Source organism: Alexandromys fortis, unplaced genomic scaffold (genome assembly GCF_014885135.2).
Source record: "Alexandromys fortis isolate MF-2015 unplaced genomic scaffold, M_Fortis_MF-2015_v1.1 scaffold_50, whole genome shotgun sequence".
In the NCBI taxonomy this organism is placed as follows: domain Eukaryota; kingdom Metazoa; phylum Chordata; class Mammalia; order Rodentia; family Cricetidae; genus Alexandromys; species Alexandromys fortis.
Genome location: NW_026067932.1, coordinates 8,355,481 through 8,376,273, shown reverse-complemented (window position 1 = coordinate 8,376,273; position 20,793 = coordinate 8,355,481). Strand labels below are relative to the sequence as shown.

Sequence of the window (20,793 nt, the reverse complement as noted above, 5' to 3'; positions counted from 1 at the left end):
GATAGAGGCCATCTCTTCTGACCTTTCCTATGGGGACAAAAGAAACACCTCCATAAATGCCATAGGTTCGCTGGAGGGGAAGAGCTGTGTAAACTGCCTAACCTGTCCCTTTGCCTTTGACCTCCCGGCATCCAATCCCATCTCTCACCACTTCCCCACCTTCTCGTGTGCAGCCGGACACTCCCAGGTTCTCCCTCAGTACCAAGCTAAATTTCTTCAATTTGTGCAGAGGCTTTGGACCTCAGGTGATTCTGACATGGGGGACTTAACCCCACTCCTTTAGGTTTAACAGCTTGGAGTCTTGAAGCTGTTACGGATAGATGTGTCAAAAAGAGCACACAGCCCTGGGCATTTGCTTGGAAAGCCTGTTGCTTAAACCCCTTTAGCTCCAGGAAACAACTTGTGAAGGGTGGGGGCAGATCATATAGACAACTCTAGAATCATTACACACTAGACCCAGCCTAGTGCTGTCTCTGTAGGTAATGGGCAACTGCTCTCAAGTTTAGGGTGATCCACCCCAGTGACCCTACTGGGCTTCGCATCTATTAACGAGTGACTCACCTATATGCCGTTCTTCTTCGCAGGTGAGGTTGGAATCCTCTGCGGTGCCCTGCAGAAAATAAAGTCATGAACAGGAAATGATGTCATGGGTAGAACTTGGGAGATCAACCAAAAATCTGTTGATAGACATATAATGACTGCTTCTTTCCATCTGACAAGAAAAACCTTGATTTGAAATGTTGGCTTTTATTACTTCTTACACAGTGGGCATCACCAATTAAATCTAACTTCTCTTAAATGAAAGTATATTAAAACCTACCAGGGGTCAATCTTTCAGAGTCATCTTTATGATTTAGACATCTTATACCTTTAGTTTAAAATGTAATTTCTCACCTCCTTTCAATATTCATTAAAATTTGTTACCCTTAGACTTTTTTTTTTTGATTTTTTGAGACAGGGTTTCTCCGTAGCTTTTGGTTCCTGTCCTGGAACTAGCTCTTGTAGACCAGGCTGGCCTCGAACTCACAGAGATCCGCCTGCCTCTGCCTCCCAAGCGCTGGGATTAAAGGCATGCGCCGCCACCACCCTTAGGCTTTATCTGTTTGTTTTTATCTCCCAGGTAAGCCCTAATGGAATGAATACACACACACACACACGTATATAGATGGCTGAGTGTAAAGCATAGGACTGTCCTCAGGGATCAATCATTTGGTTCAGTACAGATCTCAATCTATGAAGCTTAGCTCCTATGTCCATTCACTAGAGCTCTGAGAACGGTTTCATTATTCTGCCTGTGTAAATCTCCTCTGATTTGAGACTTCTCAAGACAGTTATGAGCAATAAAGCTTTAAATCATTATATAAAACATTATGTGTGTTTTATTTATGTATAGTGTGCTGCAGACTGTGGACCTGCCCACCCCATCCCCCTCCCACAGCTGCTGACGTCATTTTCATGTTACTTCTCAAGTACGTTTGAGAAATAGTTTGAAGGCACTTGTCATCCATCTGGCAGATATTAGCTGGGGATAATAGAGTAAACATTGGAAGAATAGCTGGACACACTTAAAAATAGCAAATCCACTAGAAAAGTGAGGCTTTTATTTATGCTGGAGAGCAATGTTAATGTTACGAAATTTTAAAGCTTCAAATGCTTTTTGAATTAAATATTTTTCTCACTGCCTTAGAAAGCCATCAGCTGGGAAATCTTGGGACACAAACTCGAGACTCAGGGACCCAGCCCGCTGCATGTATCTTTATGATCACTGAAGTCGGTTGTGGGGCATCAACAGACTTTGGTTTTTATTGGTTATAAATTTTTCATGAATACATGTAACATATGAGATGCAATGGAGGCTGGGATTTAAAGTTCTTACACAGCGCACAATTGATTTTGGAAGCAGTTACGTCTTAGGGGATTTTTGTGGTGTTTCTTCAAGTCTACGTCTCAGACCAGTTGTAGCATCAGCATTAACCGGGAGCCCTCTCCTTCTCTCTTCCCATTTAGAGTCACTGGGCAAGATGCTCAGCAGCATCCCCATGCACTTATTTATTTTATTGGGGTCTGTGTGCATATGTCATGTATGCATGCATGTGTGTGTTTATGGGTGTGCAGTATCTACATGTGCAGATGTGTGTGCCTGTGGTTATTCACCTGAAGGTCAGAAATCAGTGTTGGGCATCTCCCTCTAATATTCTCCACCTTATTCTTTGAGTCAGAGTCTCTCATTGAACCTGGAGCCCAGGGATGGTGTAAAATGGATAGCCAAGTAGCCCATGATCCTCTGGTCTCCACTCTTCTGTGCTGGGATTACACGTGGGTGCAGTTGCTCCTGACCTTTTGCTTGAGTGGGATCAGAACTAAAGTCCTCATGCTTGCACTGCAAGAAATTTACTCACCAAGACATCTCTCTACCCAGCAATCCAGGGTGACAAAAATGGAAGAAAGCAAGCACTGATAGAGAAGATGCTCTGTGTTCAGGGACTGCAAGAACTAATATTGTTCAAAAGTCCATCTAAGGTTGTGTTTTCCACCTCCACAGCCAAACTATATGGGTAGCACAAATGGACTTGGTGCCGGACTGAAAAGAATAACGAGAACTTGAAGTTTGGAGGGGTAGGGGAGGAGGCGGAGCTAGATCAGGAAGAAGTCATGGAGAGGAGAGTGGGGGTGAATGTGATTACAGCACATTGCATGAGATCAACAAAAAACTAATTTGAAAAGTTCGTCTAATTATAAGTGATTAGCGGATGTAATGAAATTCTTGTCCAACCCCATTGATCTTTTAGCAGAATTAGAAAGATAAATCCTACAACACACCCAGACTCCTCAAAGCCCATTACTAGCTAAGGAAACCTTGAAGAAAAAGAATAACGCTCGAGGCATTACACCACTTGATCTCATAACGACCTATAATCAAAACACCAGGGTATTATCATGTAAAGAAGACATGTAGAAAAGTGGGACAGAATATAGAATCCAGCAATAAATCTACATTTATGATCAGTTGATTCTTGACAAATGTGCCACAGATATTCCAAGGTGGGGAAAGACAAACTTTTAAAACTAGTAGTGGAGAAGCTAAATATGGATATGCAAAAGAATACAGTTGGGCTTTTAGTTCATATCTTATATGAAAATCAATTAAAAATGTAACAATACAATTAACAGAGTGGAAAGGCAACCTGTGGAATAAAAACATTTTTAAAATATACGAATGTGTGTGTGTTCCTATGTGTATATGTATGCATATATTATAGCCAAAATACATAAAGAGCTAAACTGAAAGGCAAGAAAAGAATCTGACTATACAGCATGCAAAGGACCAAGTGCTGCAGCTCCAGAGTCCATCCAGAGGTTGCAGAAGGTGGGGCAGACCAGGGCCTTAAACACCCACTGGCCAATTCTGGCCAGGACCATGGACAGCTCCCACTCCCTGGTTCTTGTACTAGAAATCAATCTTAGGTTCTAATCCCTAGAATAAACATCATGCTGAATGGTTCTGTCTTTCCCTAGCTACAGAACTTCCCATCTACCACCAGGTGTTTTCTGAGTTACTCCAGTCCAGCCTTGAGCTAGGAGGCACGTGATGGTCCAAAGTTGAAGAGCTCAGAAAGGACAACGCTTACAATTGTCTGGAGCTCAGTTTCCATATCCTCATAGGACAAGTGACAGTCGAGTGGGGCATCCAACAGAGAAAGCAGCTACAGCACTGGAGATATGAGAGCCCAAGTCACTGCTTTTTCTTCAGGGGTGGGTGGTGATGGGGGATAACTAGGGGAAAAGAGGCGAGGCCTGCTTCCTTTGAGGTCTTGTTCATTTCCAAGAAAGGAAAAGATGTTAGAGAGATGCGTCAGAGTCCTCCACTCAACTGAGATATAGAGACAAAGATGGATGGATGGATGGATGGATGGATGGATAGATAGATAGATAGATAGATAGATAGATAGACAGACAGCAGAGGTTTTTATGTTTGTGTGTCTGTTTTTGCATGCATGTGTATATGACACATACATACAAGGCAAGAGGTCAAGGTTGAACGCTTTCTTCAATGGCTCACCACCCCATTTTCTGAGACAGGGTCTCTCACTGAACCTGGTGCTCACTGATTAAACCAATCTAACTGGCGAAGGATGGAGCTGAGCTCATTAGAATCGACAGAGCCCCTCTTCTTTTCCCTCTTTCCCATCTTGTCTTTCCTCACCCACCTGTGTGTGGAAGAGGGCCTGTAATTTGGTATCAATCTTCTCAATACCCACACTTCAGCAGCCACTGGAATTTCATCAGTCTTCTAGTCCCTTTCCTTTCTTTGAAAATTAGTATTCTCATTTATTCTTTGAAAATCTCATGTATTTATACAATGTATTTTGGTCATAGTCACTACCTTCCTCTAACCCCTTCTAGTGCCCTCAACCCTGTCAACTTCCCAACTCAAGTCCTCTTTTTTATTGTTGCTAAAAATACCCCGACTCCAATAGCACTACTGGTATGTGCACAGGTAAGGAGCCATCTACCGGAGCATGGACAACCTCCTAGCAGCCACATCTCTGAGGAAAAGTGACTATCCCTCCCTGAGAAGCCATCAACTATCAATAAATCATCCACTAGGGCTGATCCCTCAAGGGCTCTGTCCCCATATGTGCTGCAATTTGGATTGGCTTGACCTTGTCCGGGTCCTGTGCAGGTAACCGTAGCTGCCACGAGTTGCTGTGTGCAGCGGTCATGTCCAGAAGGTGGCATTTCACAGCTCTCCTATCCTATTTAGTAGTTTTTGACAACTTGACACAGCCTAGCATCACGTCGGAAGGCCTATCCATCAGATAGGCCTGTGAACCTGCCTGTGGGATGTGTTGATTGCTAGTCGGCAGCGGAGGATAGAGCCCTAGGCAGGTGAACCTGGGTTGTATGAGCAGGCTAGCCAAGTGAACTAGAGAGCAGCATTACTCGGCTGGTTCTGGGGTGAGTTCCTGCCTACGTCCCTACACCAGATACTCTCAATGACTGATTTCCTAGAAGTGCAAGCCGGGATTAACTCTGCCCTGTCCAAGCTGCTTTGGGTCAGAATGTCTTATCTCAGACACAGAAGGAAAATAGACAGTGCCCCATTCTTAAATTAAATTTTTTCTCCACCCTCTTCTGCTATATTCCCTAAGCTTTGGCTAGGGAGAGATTCAGCTAGGCACCCATCCACAGCTGAGCGCTCACGTTTACTCATACTCAGCACCTTGACTGGTTATGAGTCTCTGCATCCACTACCCACTACAAAAGGAAGCTTCTGTATTGTATTAGGAAGTATCTGGAAACAAGCCAAGTGCACATCATGAAGAGGTTGTTTAGACATATTATTGCACCTATAAAAGCTGACTTGGGAAGCTTACTACATATTGTAAAATAAAAAAAAAAGACCACACTTTAGGTTTAAAAGGATAGCAATAGCTTATATGTATAGATCATGGAAGAAATAAAGCCTAGTGATTAAGAATGCCGACTGTGGTCACTGTGACTGGAAACCAAACTGGAAGATACTTTTTTCTTTGCTTTATATTACTTTTTTTTTTTCGGGGGGGGGGGTTTGAGACAGGGTTTCTCTGTGGTTTTGGAGCTTGTCCTGGAACTAGCTCTTGTAGACCAGGCTGGTCTCGAACTCACAGAGATCCGCCTGTCTCTGCCTCCCGAGTGCTGGGATTAAAGGCGTGCGCCACCACCGCCTGGCTATATTATCTTTTTAAATTTACTTTTATTTATTATTATTTTATTATTTTAAAATAAGGCAAGTTATCTTTTTTCATTTTATATACATCCAGTCCATTTGGTGTTCTGTAAGCTTCTTGTACCTTCATAGGGATAGCCTTCTTTAGGTTGAGAAAGTTTTCTTCTATGATTTTGTTGAATATATTTTCTGTGCCTTTGAGCTGGAGTTCTAGTCCTGGTGAAGCAGTGAGTTTTTATTGGGGTTACTAACAGGAGTGTGGTGAGGCTGAGGGCTCATTTATAGGAGCAGAGATGACTCAAAACAGCAGCGGCATCACCAAAAATCCCACCCCAAAATGCCTAACAACCCATGAAAGCTACAACCCCAGAACCATCTGCAAAATTTGCAGGTGGCTGGGCCAACTCTTTGTGGCTCCGATGGTCAGAGTCCCTTGCTCCACTTCTGGCAGCTGCTTACTGGTTACTATAAACCTGAGGAGGGATCTTGGAAAATCTCCTGAGTTTCTGCTTTCTGAGACATATGACATTTTGTTTACCTTTGGGGCCTCACAGGTCTTCTGCTCCATTCTGAGATGGGAATTGAGGAGTTGAAGTGCCTTCCTGTCCCCATGCCCTCGGAATAATCATGGTCCCTGGGAGGGACTTCTTGGTGATGACGAATAAAGCTAGCACTTCTAGGGAGAGCACGTCAGAGACACTGCCTGGCATGGTCATTAGTGAGTTTGACTTTACTATGACTCTGATGGTTAACCGGATCACTAAGAAAACCCACGAGACCGCGTGTGGGAAATGCTTTAAATTACAGTGCTTGCCCTGTACATAGGGAGAGTTTGCTAAAACCAGAGAAGCCCTTCTCCTCTTGGGAGCAAATTGCAAAAACACTCAGGCACACAAACAAATAAAGCTAAAGCAGGAAATGGCTTAACCCTTAAGGAAATGTCTTATTTCTATAACAATAAGCTCATTGCCCTGGTAGGCATGGTCCAATGTCACCACTTTTGAGCGCTACCTCAACAGTGTGTTCCTTTGTGCTAACAATGTCTCCTGTTTACAAGGTCACTGACGGCACACACAGAGGCCAAGCGCTCGCCTTGTCTTCCCAGCTGGCTGACTGACAGCATCAGGGGCTCACATCATTAGCAAACTATTTCTTAATGAGTGCCATGTGCTGACTGCCTGAACAACGGTGTCTGGACTGTTAACTGGTACTGAGACTAGGTTGGGCTCACCACCATGCATCCCCTGAAACTGAGACCTGAGTCACACAATATCTTAGTCAGAACCTCAGGAGGAAGCAGACAATATGCTGAAAATAGTAAAATTGGGAGAATTTAATGAAAGGTCTGTGAGTAGTAGAGATATATCGAGGAAGTCACCAAGAGGTGATACGGAACCTAGGGCCCACCAACAACCTACTCTGTGTGCTTCCCTGAGCTTGAAGAATGGGAAGCTGATATTAGGATATAGGTCCCAAGATCTGGCTAGAGAGCATTGCTGTTGAATATCTTTGTCCATTTATAGGGGAGTCTGTGAGGGTGAGACTGCTGGTCAAGGAGGAAACCGTTAATACAAGACTGCTCCCCAGAACAGGCACTGAGAATGGGTTGGCGTAGAGGACGACGGAAGTGCACTTGGAGGAGTAAAGGGACATTAGTGTAGGAACAGAGGGACATTGTCACCAACGGGTGCTGAGCATGTGCCGTGTGCAGAGGAGGAAGAGGGTTTGTACATAAACTCATGACTTGGTATGCAAAGGGGAAGGCTCTGTGGATGGGCCAGCAGGATTCACTGGGAGTGCAATTGTTCAAGATAAAGTTATTTTGTTTCCTTTCCCAATATAAACCATCTGAAACTACAGACTCTTTAATTTGTAAGTACAAATCCCCTTGGGAACAGCACAGGAAGATAACAAGTGGCTGGGCCATCACTACTTGACGAGGGATTCAGGGAAAGGCGGGTACCCTGACCTTTCAGAGAAAACTGAAGAAATCTGCTCCCAGGAGGGTTTGCAGAGGGAAGTGGCTGTTCCTTCGATAAGGCCAAGGGGGGAGAGCTCAATGAGGCCCGAGCCAGTTACATGGTGTAATTTACTGAATGGTGTTGGCCGCCTTGCAACGTTTCAAGACAATTTTTTTCAATATATAATTAGCAGGGGAAAAAAAGATATTTGGATGCTGCCTTTTTCCAAAGGAAACTTGACTACGGTCAGAAAGAGAGAAAAATATCCTTCTCCTCGAGAAGTTCATGTTTCTATGCAAAGTGGTGTCCCAACTCAGAATTTACACAATGTGTTATTGCCTGGCCTGTGAGGATCATCTAATTAGTTGCGAGCCAAATGCCAAGATAAACAAACCCAGTCCTTAAAGGATTCCAAGAAGCCACATGACTAAGAGGCACCTTCAGGGGCAAGGAGAGGCCATACTGCTAGTTCACCACTGACTACACATTAGAGCTCCATGGGAACTTTAAAACTCGATGCCAAGACTCCACCCAGAGCAATTAATCCAGAATTTCTTTCAGTGATGTCCAGGCATAGGGTTTTCATTTTTTGGAAAGCGGCTATAATCATAGGATGTTAGAGTCGAGACCCTTTGGTCCACAAGACACCCCTCCATCTTTAACATATGCCACACGCCTGAAGCCATTGGACCAGTTGCCTTGCTGACTAATCCGTTCCACCCATAAGTTGTCTTGGCCCCCAGAGCCTGCGGCTCCTTTTCCCACCATCCTTTACTGCATTTTGAGGTAATGTGACAGAGGTGTCAAGCATGGGGCTCTGAGATCATCCTGTCTCAGTCTACTTATGGATAACGTGGTTTCAGACAGGTCACTCAGTAGTCCCGAGTCCTAGTGTCAGCATGCAGAGACTGGAGACGATGCCAGAGACTGTAATAACCTGGATCGTTATGAGCACTAGGCTAGGAAATGTTTATGAAGGTCTCAGTGCAGAGCCCATCAGAGAGCGACCCCTCACTGTCATCGTGTGTCCAGATTGTAGCCAAGGGGACACAACGCATGGGTCCTTACATCCTCCCCAACAGGCATTAGGAGTCTCTGGCATAGCAGAGGGCAGAGGACGCTGCCACGGTGGCTGGATCTTTGGTCCCTTCTCACTAAGCATCTGTAGACAAGGCAGATGCTCTCTGATCAGTCCACAAGACAGGCAGGGACACTCTGAACACTCCACAGGACAGGCAGGGACACTCTGCTCACTCCATACTACAGACAGGGACACTCTGACCACTCCATACTACAGGCAGGGACACTCTGAACACTCCACAGGACAGGCAGAGACACTCTGTTCTCTCCATACTACAGACAGGGACACTCTGACCACTCCACACGACAGACAGGGAACTCTGACCACTCCACAAGACAGGCAGGGACTCCTATCAAGGAGCTCTACTATTTCTGCCAACAATAGATGCCATCGTTTGAAAGTGCCATTACTTTGACAGACACATCTTCTCTCAGTCCTCAGATATATTCACAGAATCATGAAGCATCCTACTAATTTACTAAAACTCTAACCTGGAGAGGGTTAGCAGCTTTCCTCGGGTTATCGACTTGATAACTGTCTAGGGGTCCAATGTAGGAGCGTCTGTCTTTAGAGTTTATGCTTTGTCAGTGAGGCCATGGCCTTGTCCTTAACGATGTTCTCAATGTTAGGAGAGGGCTTTGGATTCTTCTCTAGTGGGGAAAGAAAAAGAAAGGTTCCGTGATAAGCACACGGGCCATGTTCCAGAACGTGAAGCCTGCTCTGTAAGCCTATGCGTGCTAGTGTGACGTAGTGTGAGCTAGCGTGTGGAGGGGAAGGGCAGGCACTGGGGAACTGGATGAGTTACAGGGAGTACGTAGACCCATTACACTGTGGCCTTGGATCCAGAGCTTTCACTAGAAGAACTGCTTTCTCCACAAGAGAATTCCACGAGGCTGCTACTTGCTTTTGCTCCACAGGAGAACTCCACAGGGCTGACACCTGCCTTTGCTCCACAGGAGAACTCCATAAGGCTAACACCTACCTGCCTTTGGTACCTGTCTGAGGCTTGGCTGACATGCTTAACAGTGGGTGGGCCATTCTTGGACGGAAAAGGGGCTCCCAGAATGTCTAGATGATGCTCACACGAGACAATCTATAACCAGAGAATCTGCTACCTACTTAAACCCAGGACAGGGCATCAAAGCCATTCCGATGCCATGTTTTCTGACTCACTCATAAATGAATTTTCCCTGATTTTAAAAAATACTGTGTGAGAATTCTTACAAAAGAAAAGTATTTAATTAGTCACATTTGCATATATTTGATGTGTGCATTAAATATCTCTTTGCAGAGATAAAATGATGAAATACTTGTCTAGTTCTATTGAGAGTTTTGAGTTTTTTTTTTAATGTGCCCATCCTTATATTCACTTATTTAAGCCCTGTTATTTCCCTATAGAGTGTGACGTATCCTTTTGGCTGGGGAAACCGTAGCCCATAGAGGTCAAGAATTTATTTAATCAATGGATTCTGAACTGTATCTCTGATATCTATCAGGATTCAGCAGGAACCAGGACCTTCACCTGAATAGGGTAAATGGAGGAGCCCAGATACCAGGAACAGGTGTGCTCCGAGGAAACAGAGAAGGAAAAGCAGTACCAGGTCCCACACTTGTGTTCAAAGACCCGTGACAGGAAGTAGAAAAGTAACACAGGACCCAGCAGGGAAAGAGTTGGCAGAACAAAGACCTACCCTATCACCCTCCCCTTGGTCCTCCTGCAGGGCCCTCCATTGCCTTACTGGCTACGTTTAAGGCCAATACCCACTGCTGAAGCTCAGGCCTCCCTGCCCACGTTGGTTCTCAGTCTGTTTTGCTCTGGTGTTAGTATGTGTGTATGCCCAACTGTCCTGACAAGTGAGCTCATATTTGGCAGTCAGAGCAGTTTCTTGAGCTTCTAGCACTTTCTGTCCCTCTTTGTCAAGAAACCACTAACCAGCCGTTTATTCCATAAACACTTATTGATCATCTATCAATATATCTTTGGTATGCACACTTCAATGCAGGAACCACAGCTATGAAGGATAGTGTTTTCAGGAGATTGATCTAGGGCCTGATCTCTGGATGAACCCTCTGTCTGCAGTGTGCACTTTTTATACCTGATATTTTGTTAAAGGACACTTTGGGAAGTGCTTAAAAAGACAGCGTAACCACAAACATCAATGGTTAGTTGGTTTCATGTCCTCACTCACCTGCGAGCACCGCTCTGTTTTCTGTCCAGTTGGGGGCAGCAAACCCTTGCGTAGGAAAAGACCTCAGAGGAACCAACCAATTTGCTTCTTGAGCTCCTGGCTTTCAGACACAATCTGTTTCCCAGAGTATCGACCTGGAGTAGTCTGAAGAACTACACAGGAAAAAAGACAATTGCAAAGTCAGGCGAGGTTGGAAGTTGTGGTTTTTAAACAGGTTTAAGCAGGACATCTCAAAACATTTAATATACTTTCATGGTACAAAGGAAGGAGTTTAAGGGCTTTCCCCATGATGATGTAAATATTGAAGGAGACATTTTCAACTTGATTTGAACATCACACAATGGATACGGGCACAGCAACACCACGTGGTGTTCCATCGTGTGTCTAACTTTATTGTTTTATGAGTTGGTTGAAACATAAATTGGATCATGAAACATCCCCCAGCTCAGCAAGCTACGCTGCTAAGTGTTTCACCTGTATTGACCTAGCACATCTCCATGGCGATACACATTCTACACAGGAGGAAACAGAAGCACGGGGCTTAGAAGCAAATTTAAAACCTTCTACTCCAGGACTTGCATGTTTAACCATCATTGTTGGGAGCAGTGACACCCCAGATCCTGCATTTCTTGTAAACAACTTGTTTTCCCCTGATCTGAGTGCCTACAGCTGCTCTGAGCACGAGACCTTCAGGAGTTCCTGATGGCAGGAGAGTGGTTTCTGGTGGGTTTGACTGGGGCGTGGCTATCTCTATAATCTATAATCTTCTGGGTGAAATTAAATCTAGTTTCTAATCAAAGCTTTTTTCCATCACACTGAATCATTTGTTTTTGTAATATCTATTCAGTGTGAGTGTCAGTGTGTGTGTGTGTGTGTGCTGCATGCTGCTGCACTTTTGTGGAGGTCAGAGAAAAATTTAGGAGATTTCGTTCTTCTAATCCTTCATGTAGGTCCAGGGGATTGAATTTAGGTCTTCAGACTCAGGGGCAGGAGCCATCTCTGCTAATCCACAAATGGATGTTCTTAATTGTTCAAATAAAGCCAACTGTATAGTTTAGGTTTATCAGCCAAACAGATTTGTTGAGCTGTAGGCACGGGAGTTTCTATTTATAAGACAGCATGAGTGGAAGCTGGGAGGTATCAGATATTTATAGTGGCTAACAACCCCAGAGACAGGCAGGTAATGCAAGCATGATAAAGGAGATTTTGTACAACCACCTATAGAGGCCAAGATGCTTATAATCCTGTTAAGATCAGTTGTTTGCTAACATGATCTCATGATCAAAAGAGAACAGTTTCATTTGTTAAAAACTAGAGACACATTATCTACGGCTGAAGATGCACTCTATCCTACAGAAATGTCTGAACACTTGGGAAGAAACATATTGACTCCAAAGCAAAAAAAGAAAAAAAAAACCCACTATTGAGGGAGCTGCAGGCTGCGTTCCTGCCACACAGCTCCTGGCTGCCTCGCTAGCTTATGCCCCGAAATAACAACACACAAACTGTATTCTTTTAAACATTGCTTGGCCCACTAGCTCTAGCCTCTAATTGGCTAATTCTCATATTTTGATTAACCCATCTCTAATAATTGTAGCACCAGTCTTACCGGGAAAGATTCAGCATGTCTGACCTGGTAGCTTGCTACATCGCGTCTGCCCCAGAGAGGAGAGGAAATGGAGTCTGTCTGAGGCGTCTTACCTCACTTCATCTTCCTCCCAGCATTCTGTACGGTTTACTCCACCCACCTAAGGGCTGGCCTATCAAATGGGTCAAGGGCAGTTTCTTTATTAGCCAATGACCTTCCTCCATCACCCCACTATAACCTTAACATTCGTATGAATGCTTACCTACATGCCTGTAAAACAGCACATCAGACAATCAGCTGCAATTCAACTAGTTTGTGGTTAGTTGTGTTTAATTTGAAATGGGAAACGTGGCTGCACTTCACAGTACCATGCTCAATGCATTTGATGGGCTTACTGAAAAAAAGAACGCCAGGTGTCACCCACAAAATGACAGACAGCACCTTACCTTCCTGAGAAGTATGTGGGGTCACTGAGCGCCACTTACAAGCCCTGAACAATGTGCTTGTAGTCTAGGCAAAAAATCCTAGGCAAGAAAGTCGAGTAATTGTGTGAATTCCCACCAGAATCCTATCCCTGGTGATGATTGCCATCTCTTGGCTCCTGCCTGAGACTCTGTACCCAGGGTGTGGGAAGGCCTTGAGCCATCTGAATCTGATTCATCGGGATGGTTGTTAAAGTGCAGACTCACAGTCCCTACCGCAGCGGCACCCGGGAATCTGCATTCTACCCTACACAACGTTGCCTACTGCTTTAGTGTTGTTGCTGGGGATTTATGGATGCTGCCATCCTCCCTTTAGCTAGTCAGCTTTGTCTCCAATCAGCTGCTGGACTGATCCAGGAGTCTGTTGGCACAATGGGAATGTGATCAAACAAACACTGGTTTCTTTTTGAAAACAATAGGCCCCAAACGGAGACACGACCTGCAGAGATGCTCTGCTGGGTAATGCGATCCAGTAGGCTTGGATATTCCAGAACTGTCTTGGAAGAAAAGCCTGATGCCTTCTGGTGGATGGCAGGAGACAACTGTGAAGGTTGGGGAGCTAATGATGGGGTAGAGAAGCTCTCTTGACAAGAGTTCAGAATAACTACTGCCGTCTCCCAAACCTGCACTCTGTTGGATTCTTTGACTTCCCTTTTTTCTTCTGACCAAAATTCTCAGAACAATGTATATAGGGACTTACAGAATGTTCTAAATATGTCAATGCCCAGGACTCTTCTGAGTATTGAGGAATCCACAGTGAGCAAGTCAGGCATTAATCTTAGCTCTTTGACCACAAACTGTATGGCCAAGCTTCAGCATAGTCTGGAAGTCAATGAGGAGTTGCCATTGACATTGGTATTTCATTGGCACTGTGTCTCTGTCTACCAATCAGTTCACTTTTCTGTTTACTTGGTTCTGGGCCATGCCAGATCAATAAAAAGACTTTCTTTCCCACATGGCCCCACCCAAGGACCCCTGGGACCAATGACATCAATCCTTTTTGAAATTTGCTTTCCTAGTGCGTTCTCATGTGATCTGGCTCTGTGGAGGGTCACATGGCTGTGCTGACTCGGGGAAAACTCCTGGGGAGTCTTGGAGCCCACTGTGGCCTCCTCCAGGAGCCACCGGAGGAGTGGTGGTGAGATGCTCCCCTCTGAGAGGCTCCAGTCCCATAAAAAGAAGCAAAACTCATCCCAGAGTCCAAAGAATCCCTTCTAGAGTAGCTCTAGTGTTCCAGTTAATGCCATGAAGAGGTGGGGGAAAAGAGAATTTGACCCAGGAAGAAGGAGGCCCGGTAGGAGGCGACCCCTTAGCAGAGACACCTGTGACTATTAGGAAACTATGCTTTCTTCCCATCACCAGCTTAACCAAGTCTGGCAAATTCTACTGTGGCATTTCTTTCCCAAACATTTAGACTGAATTTGATTTTCTCAATTTTGAAATTAGTACAGAAAATGGGGGAACCTATATACATCAATTCATTGACTATGTAATTAATCTCTATAGAAGTGCTTGGCATCAGTGTGGACCTTGTGGTATAATGAAAAACAATGGTCTTTGGGGCTGGAGAAATGACTCAGCATTTGTGGGCACTTGGAGAATTTACAGGGGACCTAGGTTTGACTCCCAGCACCCACAGAGTGGGTCATGGCTTCAGGTGACTCTAGTTCCAGCGGAAGATCTGACGCCCTCTCCTGGCTCCCACAGGCTCCTGATGCAAGTGATATACATTAACTCAGGCAAGCCCATGCACATACATCTAAAAAAAAAAACCTTTAACAACGAACACACACAAAGCATTTTGAGCACAGTAATCATAGTAATTCTAACTAGGGAATGTGGGGTATAAAACAGCGGTAGTTACACGAAAAGACAGGTGTGATCAAATGCCAGGTAATAAGAAGAACCAGGAAGAAATGAGGGGGGGGACAAAGGATGCTTTTTATAACATGGGTGGGCAGGGATGACTGAGGTGATATTTGAGTTGAAAGTCATAGGGAAGGAGGGAGTGATCTAGGCAGATGTTTGAGCAAAGAACACTCTGTATAAAGGACGCAGCCGAGCTGAGTGACCACCAAAGCTGGCTGTTATGTGTCCCACATACATGATTAATATTTGCAGGATTAGTGGATGCAGGTGTTTTCCTGACATTTGAGAAAACTGGGGTACACAGAGGTTTAGTAATGGGTCCAGGGCCACCCAGCAAGCCAAGAGGCAGAGCTGAAAGGTGAGCCCTGCTCAGGAGTTTTATTTCTATGTCTTACTGTTCCAACTGTTACTCATTTGTAGAAGGGATCAGGCAGTCCCACAATTGCTTTCAACCTGACCTCTGCTTTCCCCAGTCCCAGGCTGGACATGTATTAGCAGCTCTGAGTTCTAGAATTCAGTGCAAATCTTACTAGACATTTTGGTGCCAGTGACCCAACTCTCAGAAGAAGAAAGAGAAGGAGGAGGAGGAGGAGGGGGAGGGGTAGAAGAAGAAGAGGAAGAAGAGGAAGAAGCAGAAGCAGCAGCAGCAGCAGCAGCAGCAGCAGCAGCAGCAGCAGCAGCAGCAGAAGAAGAAGAAGAAGAAGAAGAAGAAGAAGAAGAAGAAGAAGAAGAAGAAGAAGAAGAAGAAGAAGAAGAAGAAAAGAAGATTTCTATGTTTAGAAGCACCTGGGTGCATTGCATTGTGAGTAAGGCCAGCCTGCCTCAGACATTCAGCCACTGTCTTCAGAACCTGATTCCATTCCTGTCTTTGTGGGGAGCACTAGGTTTGGGGTGAGGGGCTTCAGGTTTGCCCTCCCCAAAGAAGGAACCTGCGCAGGATGGAAAGGCAGCCATTACCCAGCTGGCCACTGCCTCCTTAGCAACAGCAACAGTGTACACACTCACACACAAACACCGCACCAAAACAAGCAAAGGTCACTCTCTGTGGGCACTTCCAAGAATGATCTCAATTTTTCATAAAACAATGTTTATAAATTAGATGGAACCCCGGAGCAGTCCGGGAATAGAAATAACCATTTTACGAGGCTTCCTGCCATTACATTATTGCTTGTTTGCTTGGAATGAGCAAAATACAGTGTGCAGCCGACCTCTTCCAGAGCCAAGCAAAGATCTCCTTACAGAGCCTCCAGGCAAGTGAACCTCAGTTAGGAGGTGTACTGGGTACCAGTAGGGACATCCATTCTGGGCCTTTTGGCTGGAATCGTCTTAGCTCCAGATTCTATGTCCCCTTTACGTTTCCTCCACAGCCCCTCTCAAACTGCTGGTCTAGCACAAGCAAGAGAGACGTGATTTTATTTTATTTTTAATTTTTTTTTTTCGAGACAGGGTTTCTCTATAGCTTTGGAGCCTGTCCTGGAACTAGCTCATGTAGACCAGGCTGGCCTCGAACTCACAGAGATCCGCCAACCTCTGCCTCCTGAGTGCTGGGATTAAAGGCGTGCACCACCACCACCCAGCGAGAGAAATGGTTTTAACTGTTGAGCGAACAGGCTGCAGGACTGAATCAGCACATGACTCCAAGGGCAGATCTGCACAGCTTTTTCCATTCTGGAGTCCTCGCTATGTGGGATGCTCTACTCTGTGTGTGAGGACACTGAAGGCATGGCTCATTTTTTTTTCATTCTACTCCCTTACAGATTTTTCTTATATCCTTGGGGCCATTATGTTGCTTGCTGTAGCCCTTGACAAAGGTTGAGCTCGGCTGTCACTCCACAACCCTCTCTCTTTTTCCCTGCCATGCCTCCCACCGTCTCTGACCGTGAACCAGAGACAGAAGGAAAGACATGCAATAAACTCACTGTACCTGGCTGAGTTCCCTCCGAGCAGAGGCTGCGGTGGGAATCCAACAATAGGTGCCTAGTTTGGAAGAAGGGACTGGGGAACTAGAAGACAGTAAAGGCAGAGACTCAAGTCAGTCACTGCTGCGGGCCACCTGATATAGCTGTGTTCACACACTCTGAACAGATACACATCTCCACTGAGTTGCCTCACCCAAAGCAAGGGTGCAAGCATTTGTTAGACTCCACCCTGCCAGCTCTTGGTTGAGGGTGTTAGTTCTCTGGGATTTCTGGGCTTCTGTGAGCAGATAGCAGATCGTCCATGGAGAATGCTCTCAGGCAAAAAATGACCAAAATGATGTGTGTGCCTTCGGCTTTTGGAAATAACCCGGGGCACAGTTGTGGCAGTGATGGGGTACGCATGGAGCGTCGAGGCAGCTACCTTAACTCCTCTGGAGGAAAGCAGATGCTGGTAACTGCTATGCATTAGCTTTGCGGTGACGTGCCACCTTCCTAAGAACTCCAGGGACAAAGCCTTAACCAAGCAGATGCTTCTTTTAACCAGGATGCAAGAGGACATGCAGATTTTTGGAGCAGAAAGAGGCAGCTGGGTCCCCTTTTAAATAGAGCCAATATATGTGAATTTTTCTTGGTATTCTGAGTGAGGTAAGGGTGACTTTCTTGAAGGAGGGCAGTAGGTATGTGTGTGTGTGTGTGTGTGTGTGTGTGTGTGTGTGTGTGTGTGAAATTGTGAGGCCCATTGATGTCCACCGCTTTGAAGTAGGTTGGTTTGGGTTATGGCCTTCGCTTAAGGCCGATGCGTGAATTTTGGACAAGATGCTTTCGTTTCTTCATCTCTAGGGGGAATGCTGCAGGGCTATGGCGTTTCTATTTCCAGTGGTGACGCTCCAATATTTTGATCCTCAGGTATGTTATCTTAATTAGAGGATTGCACCATGGACCTGAACCCTGAAACATGACAAGGTTTCACTTAGACTCTTGGACTTTCTAACCTTGCAGGGATTCACTTTCTTCTCTCTTCCCTGATCTTTTTCTCCCTTCACCAGAGTCAGAACTGACCTTTGAGGCCCTCAAGGTCACTGTGATGTTTGGTTAAAAAAAATCATAAACCGCAGTAACCAGTGCAATGGTTAGTTTTCCATGGAAAGCCAAGTCCCAGGAGAACTTTTGTGCCAGACTTTGGAAACAACATTATCTCTGCTCCCTTTCGGACATTCAGTGGCCATCAGTGTTTATCCTGATTCAAACCCCTCTAGAGTAGACACTTGTATTCCCAACTTAACGTTCTTCATTAACCATAACTTATCAAGGGTCCTCTTTCTGTATTGGTTGTGTGATCAAATCCTTGGGACCCTATTAACAAATAATTACATAGTCACACGTAACTTATAAAATGTTTGATTAGAAGTATCGTTATTGCTGTTAGGATCCGTGTAATAATACATAGCTCTTGATGATGGGATGGGATACTTTAGTTTTGGAACCTGTGGTCTTTCAATGATTTTACCTTCGATACTTCGAAAAGAGGGAAGTGAGCATTGGAACAGCTAGGAGATTTGCCCAGGATTACTGAACTGATTAGCGATGGAGCGAGAAGCAAAACCCTTATCAATTGGCCTCTAGCCCATACCGTGTTCACTTAACTTCTCCCTCTTGAGAAGAAAAACCTGGAGACGTCTTACCAGAGAGACGACTGAGGAGGATGGATGCCCTGGGCAGAACAGATTCCCGGATGCCTCCCATCATGCAATTCAACTTACAGTTCTCTACAGTGGAGCCCCAGTCTGAGAAGATGATGCAGCTGTTCTACAGTATGACAAGATGATCTGACAGGATGGTGTGGGAGCTCCAATTTATCTCTAGCTGTACCAGTCTGGTGTCCTGCACGAAGAGACACAGCAAGGACCCCCTCTTTGTTAACAGGTAGACACTTCAGGATCTTTGTGGGTACTCTTCATCAGATAAGCACTGCAGACCGGGATTGAGAGAGGCCACATGAAGACAAAAGAAAGAGGAACTGGACCCTCCAGAAGCAGGTTGTCCTTGAATCAGGACAGTGAATGGCAATGGTCTCTCTGGGAGAGTTGTGTGCCCAGGTGCAGGGAGCTTGAGGATGTATAGGGTAGAACTTGGAATCTTTGGGGTGGAAGATCCTGTCAAGATCCCTCAAGGTGAGATGGGCTAAGCCCTGCCCCCCAGACTTCCACAGTGGCTGAGTGACCAGGCCCTGCCCTACATCATCATCATCATCATCATCATCATCATCTTCTTCTTCTTCTTCTTCTTCTTCTTCTTCTTCTTCTTCTTCTTCTTCTTCTTCTTCTTCTTCTTCTTCTTCTTCTTCTTCTTCTTCTTCTTCATCATATTCATCTTCATCATCTTCATCTTCTTCTTCTTCATCATCATCTTCATCATTATCATCATCATCTTCATCATCATCAACAACAACAACCCCAGGCAACAAAATCCCTCCATTCTCAAGCCATCCTGGAAAGCTTGGCCCCCTCTCCCCTCAGAACCCCAATATAAGCCTGCCTCTTGCTCATTTCTTTGCTGCTTCTCTGCAGAGCAGAGGCTGCCACCCTCTGGTGTCTTTTCCAGATGAATCTCTTCTGTGAGGTTTGTTGTGTGGTGTCACTTAGTGGCATTTCTTGACTCTTGGCTGCCAGGATACCTTTCTCCTCGGAGCTGCAACACCTCCTGATTTCCTCTGCAGTCCGATTTTGTATTGTAAATATCAGTGGAGGTTGGCACATGAACATGCTTATCAGCACTTCCTGGACCCTAATACTGTGCTGAAGGGGGCGTTTTCACCGTGTCAGCTTTTCAGTCCAGAGTTCCTCAATTCAGCAATTCACCTGAGATTTGGGGGTTATTGGCTTTTTGGAGATAAAAGTGCAAATATATATATTTGGACCCCCACCAACCCCCACCTCTAACTTCTCCTGGATTTGCTCCCATTTCTCCCTTCCAATTTCATATCCTCTTTTCAACTTTTCAAATTCTATAACCACTGAGTCCAATTCACCTGACCCATGTCCATAGCCATGTACATAGTGGTGTAGGGCCATCTCCTGCAGCACGGGAGAGTTGCCAGGGGACAACTGAGAAATCTGACTCTTCCTCTTACAGCTGCCAATGGCACCCCAGCTCAGAGTGGGGACTCAAGAACCTCTCTCCCATCCATGACATAATGTTGAGTATCTAAATCTAGCATAGAAAAAGTTGTAAAAGCCAGAGTTGGGGAGGGCTGGTTTAAAATAGGGTCTCCATTGCTCATGCGCTCACAGGAGCTGTTTTGCCCGTGCAAGACCTACACAGGGAGAGTTTTTCTTGAGAGAGAGGAAAGTGAAAGATCTGAGGAAGGGACTCCTTGGTACCCGTAAAGTCAGACAACTAAACGTCATGGATACAACCTCAGGTGTGACTAGATGAAAAATAAGCATGAGAATTTGATTACCTATGGTTGATGTATTAATTCATCCCATATTGATTTGGGCATGTATCGATTCCCTCAAGCATTCCACGTTCATTAAAAAACCCGAACTTCAAGTGTTGATCTGTGTTGAATATGCACCGACTACTGAGATGTTTAAGGTCAAATTCTTGCTGTTTAAAGAACTTAATCTAATGTGGGAGTCAGAAAACCAGATAGGATTTTTTTCCAAATTGGATCCAGAGACAAGAAACACAGCATGGCCTTGCGTGGGCACAGGTGCGCAGGATGGGGAACGTTCCTTTCTCACATGGGTGATGGCCCAGGGATGCTGCAAACTTAGAACTATCCAGGAGGCATCACAGGTATGTCCTCAGTACTTGGCTTGTGTAAGCCGCTTGAAATGCCACGGGCCTGTCGGGAAGGTGAGACTATTCTCACTAAGCAGAAGCAGAGTCACAGAGAGACCGGGAGTCTTGTCCAAGGGTACACAGATGATAAACAGCAGCCTAGAGTTTGATCCCAGAGAAGAACGCAGCTCATCTTATTCCCTTTGAC

The 20,793-nt window shown here is 45.2% G+C and overlaps 1 protein-coding gene and 1 long non-coding RNA gene across 2 annotated transcripts in view; one reads left to right on the top strand and one right to left on the bottom strand.

Annotated features, from left to right (window-relative positions):
- Positions 1-1,366, top strand: part of Pah (phenylalanine hydroxylase) — a 49,849-nt gene extending 48,483 nt beyond the window's left edge. Inside the window, exon 13 of the mRNA XM_050145616.1 lies at positions 585-1,366. Coding sequence (XP_050001573.1) covers positions 585-631 — 47 coding nt within the window. The 3' untranslated portion in view covers positions 632-1,366. The remainder of the gene's footprint in view (positions 1-584) is intronic.
- A 9,606-nt stretch (positions 1,367-10,972) lies between these two features.
- The window catches only part of LOC126503862 (uncharacterized), a 116,023-nt gene continuing 106,202 nt past the window's right edge, over positions 10,973-20,793 (bottom strand). The window contains exon 3 of the long non-coding RNA XR_007592430.1: positions 10,973-11,093. This is a non-coding gene — a long non-coding RNA (uncharacterized lncRNA). The remainder of the gene's footprint in view (positions 11,094-20,793) is intronic.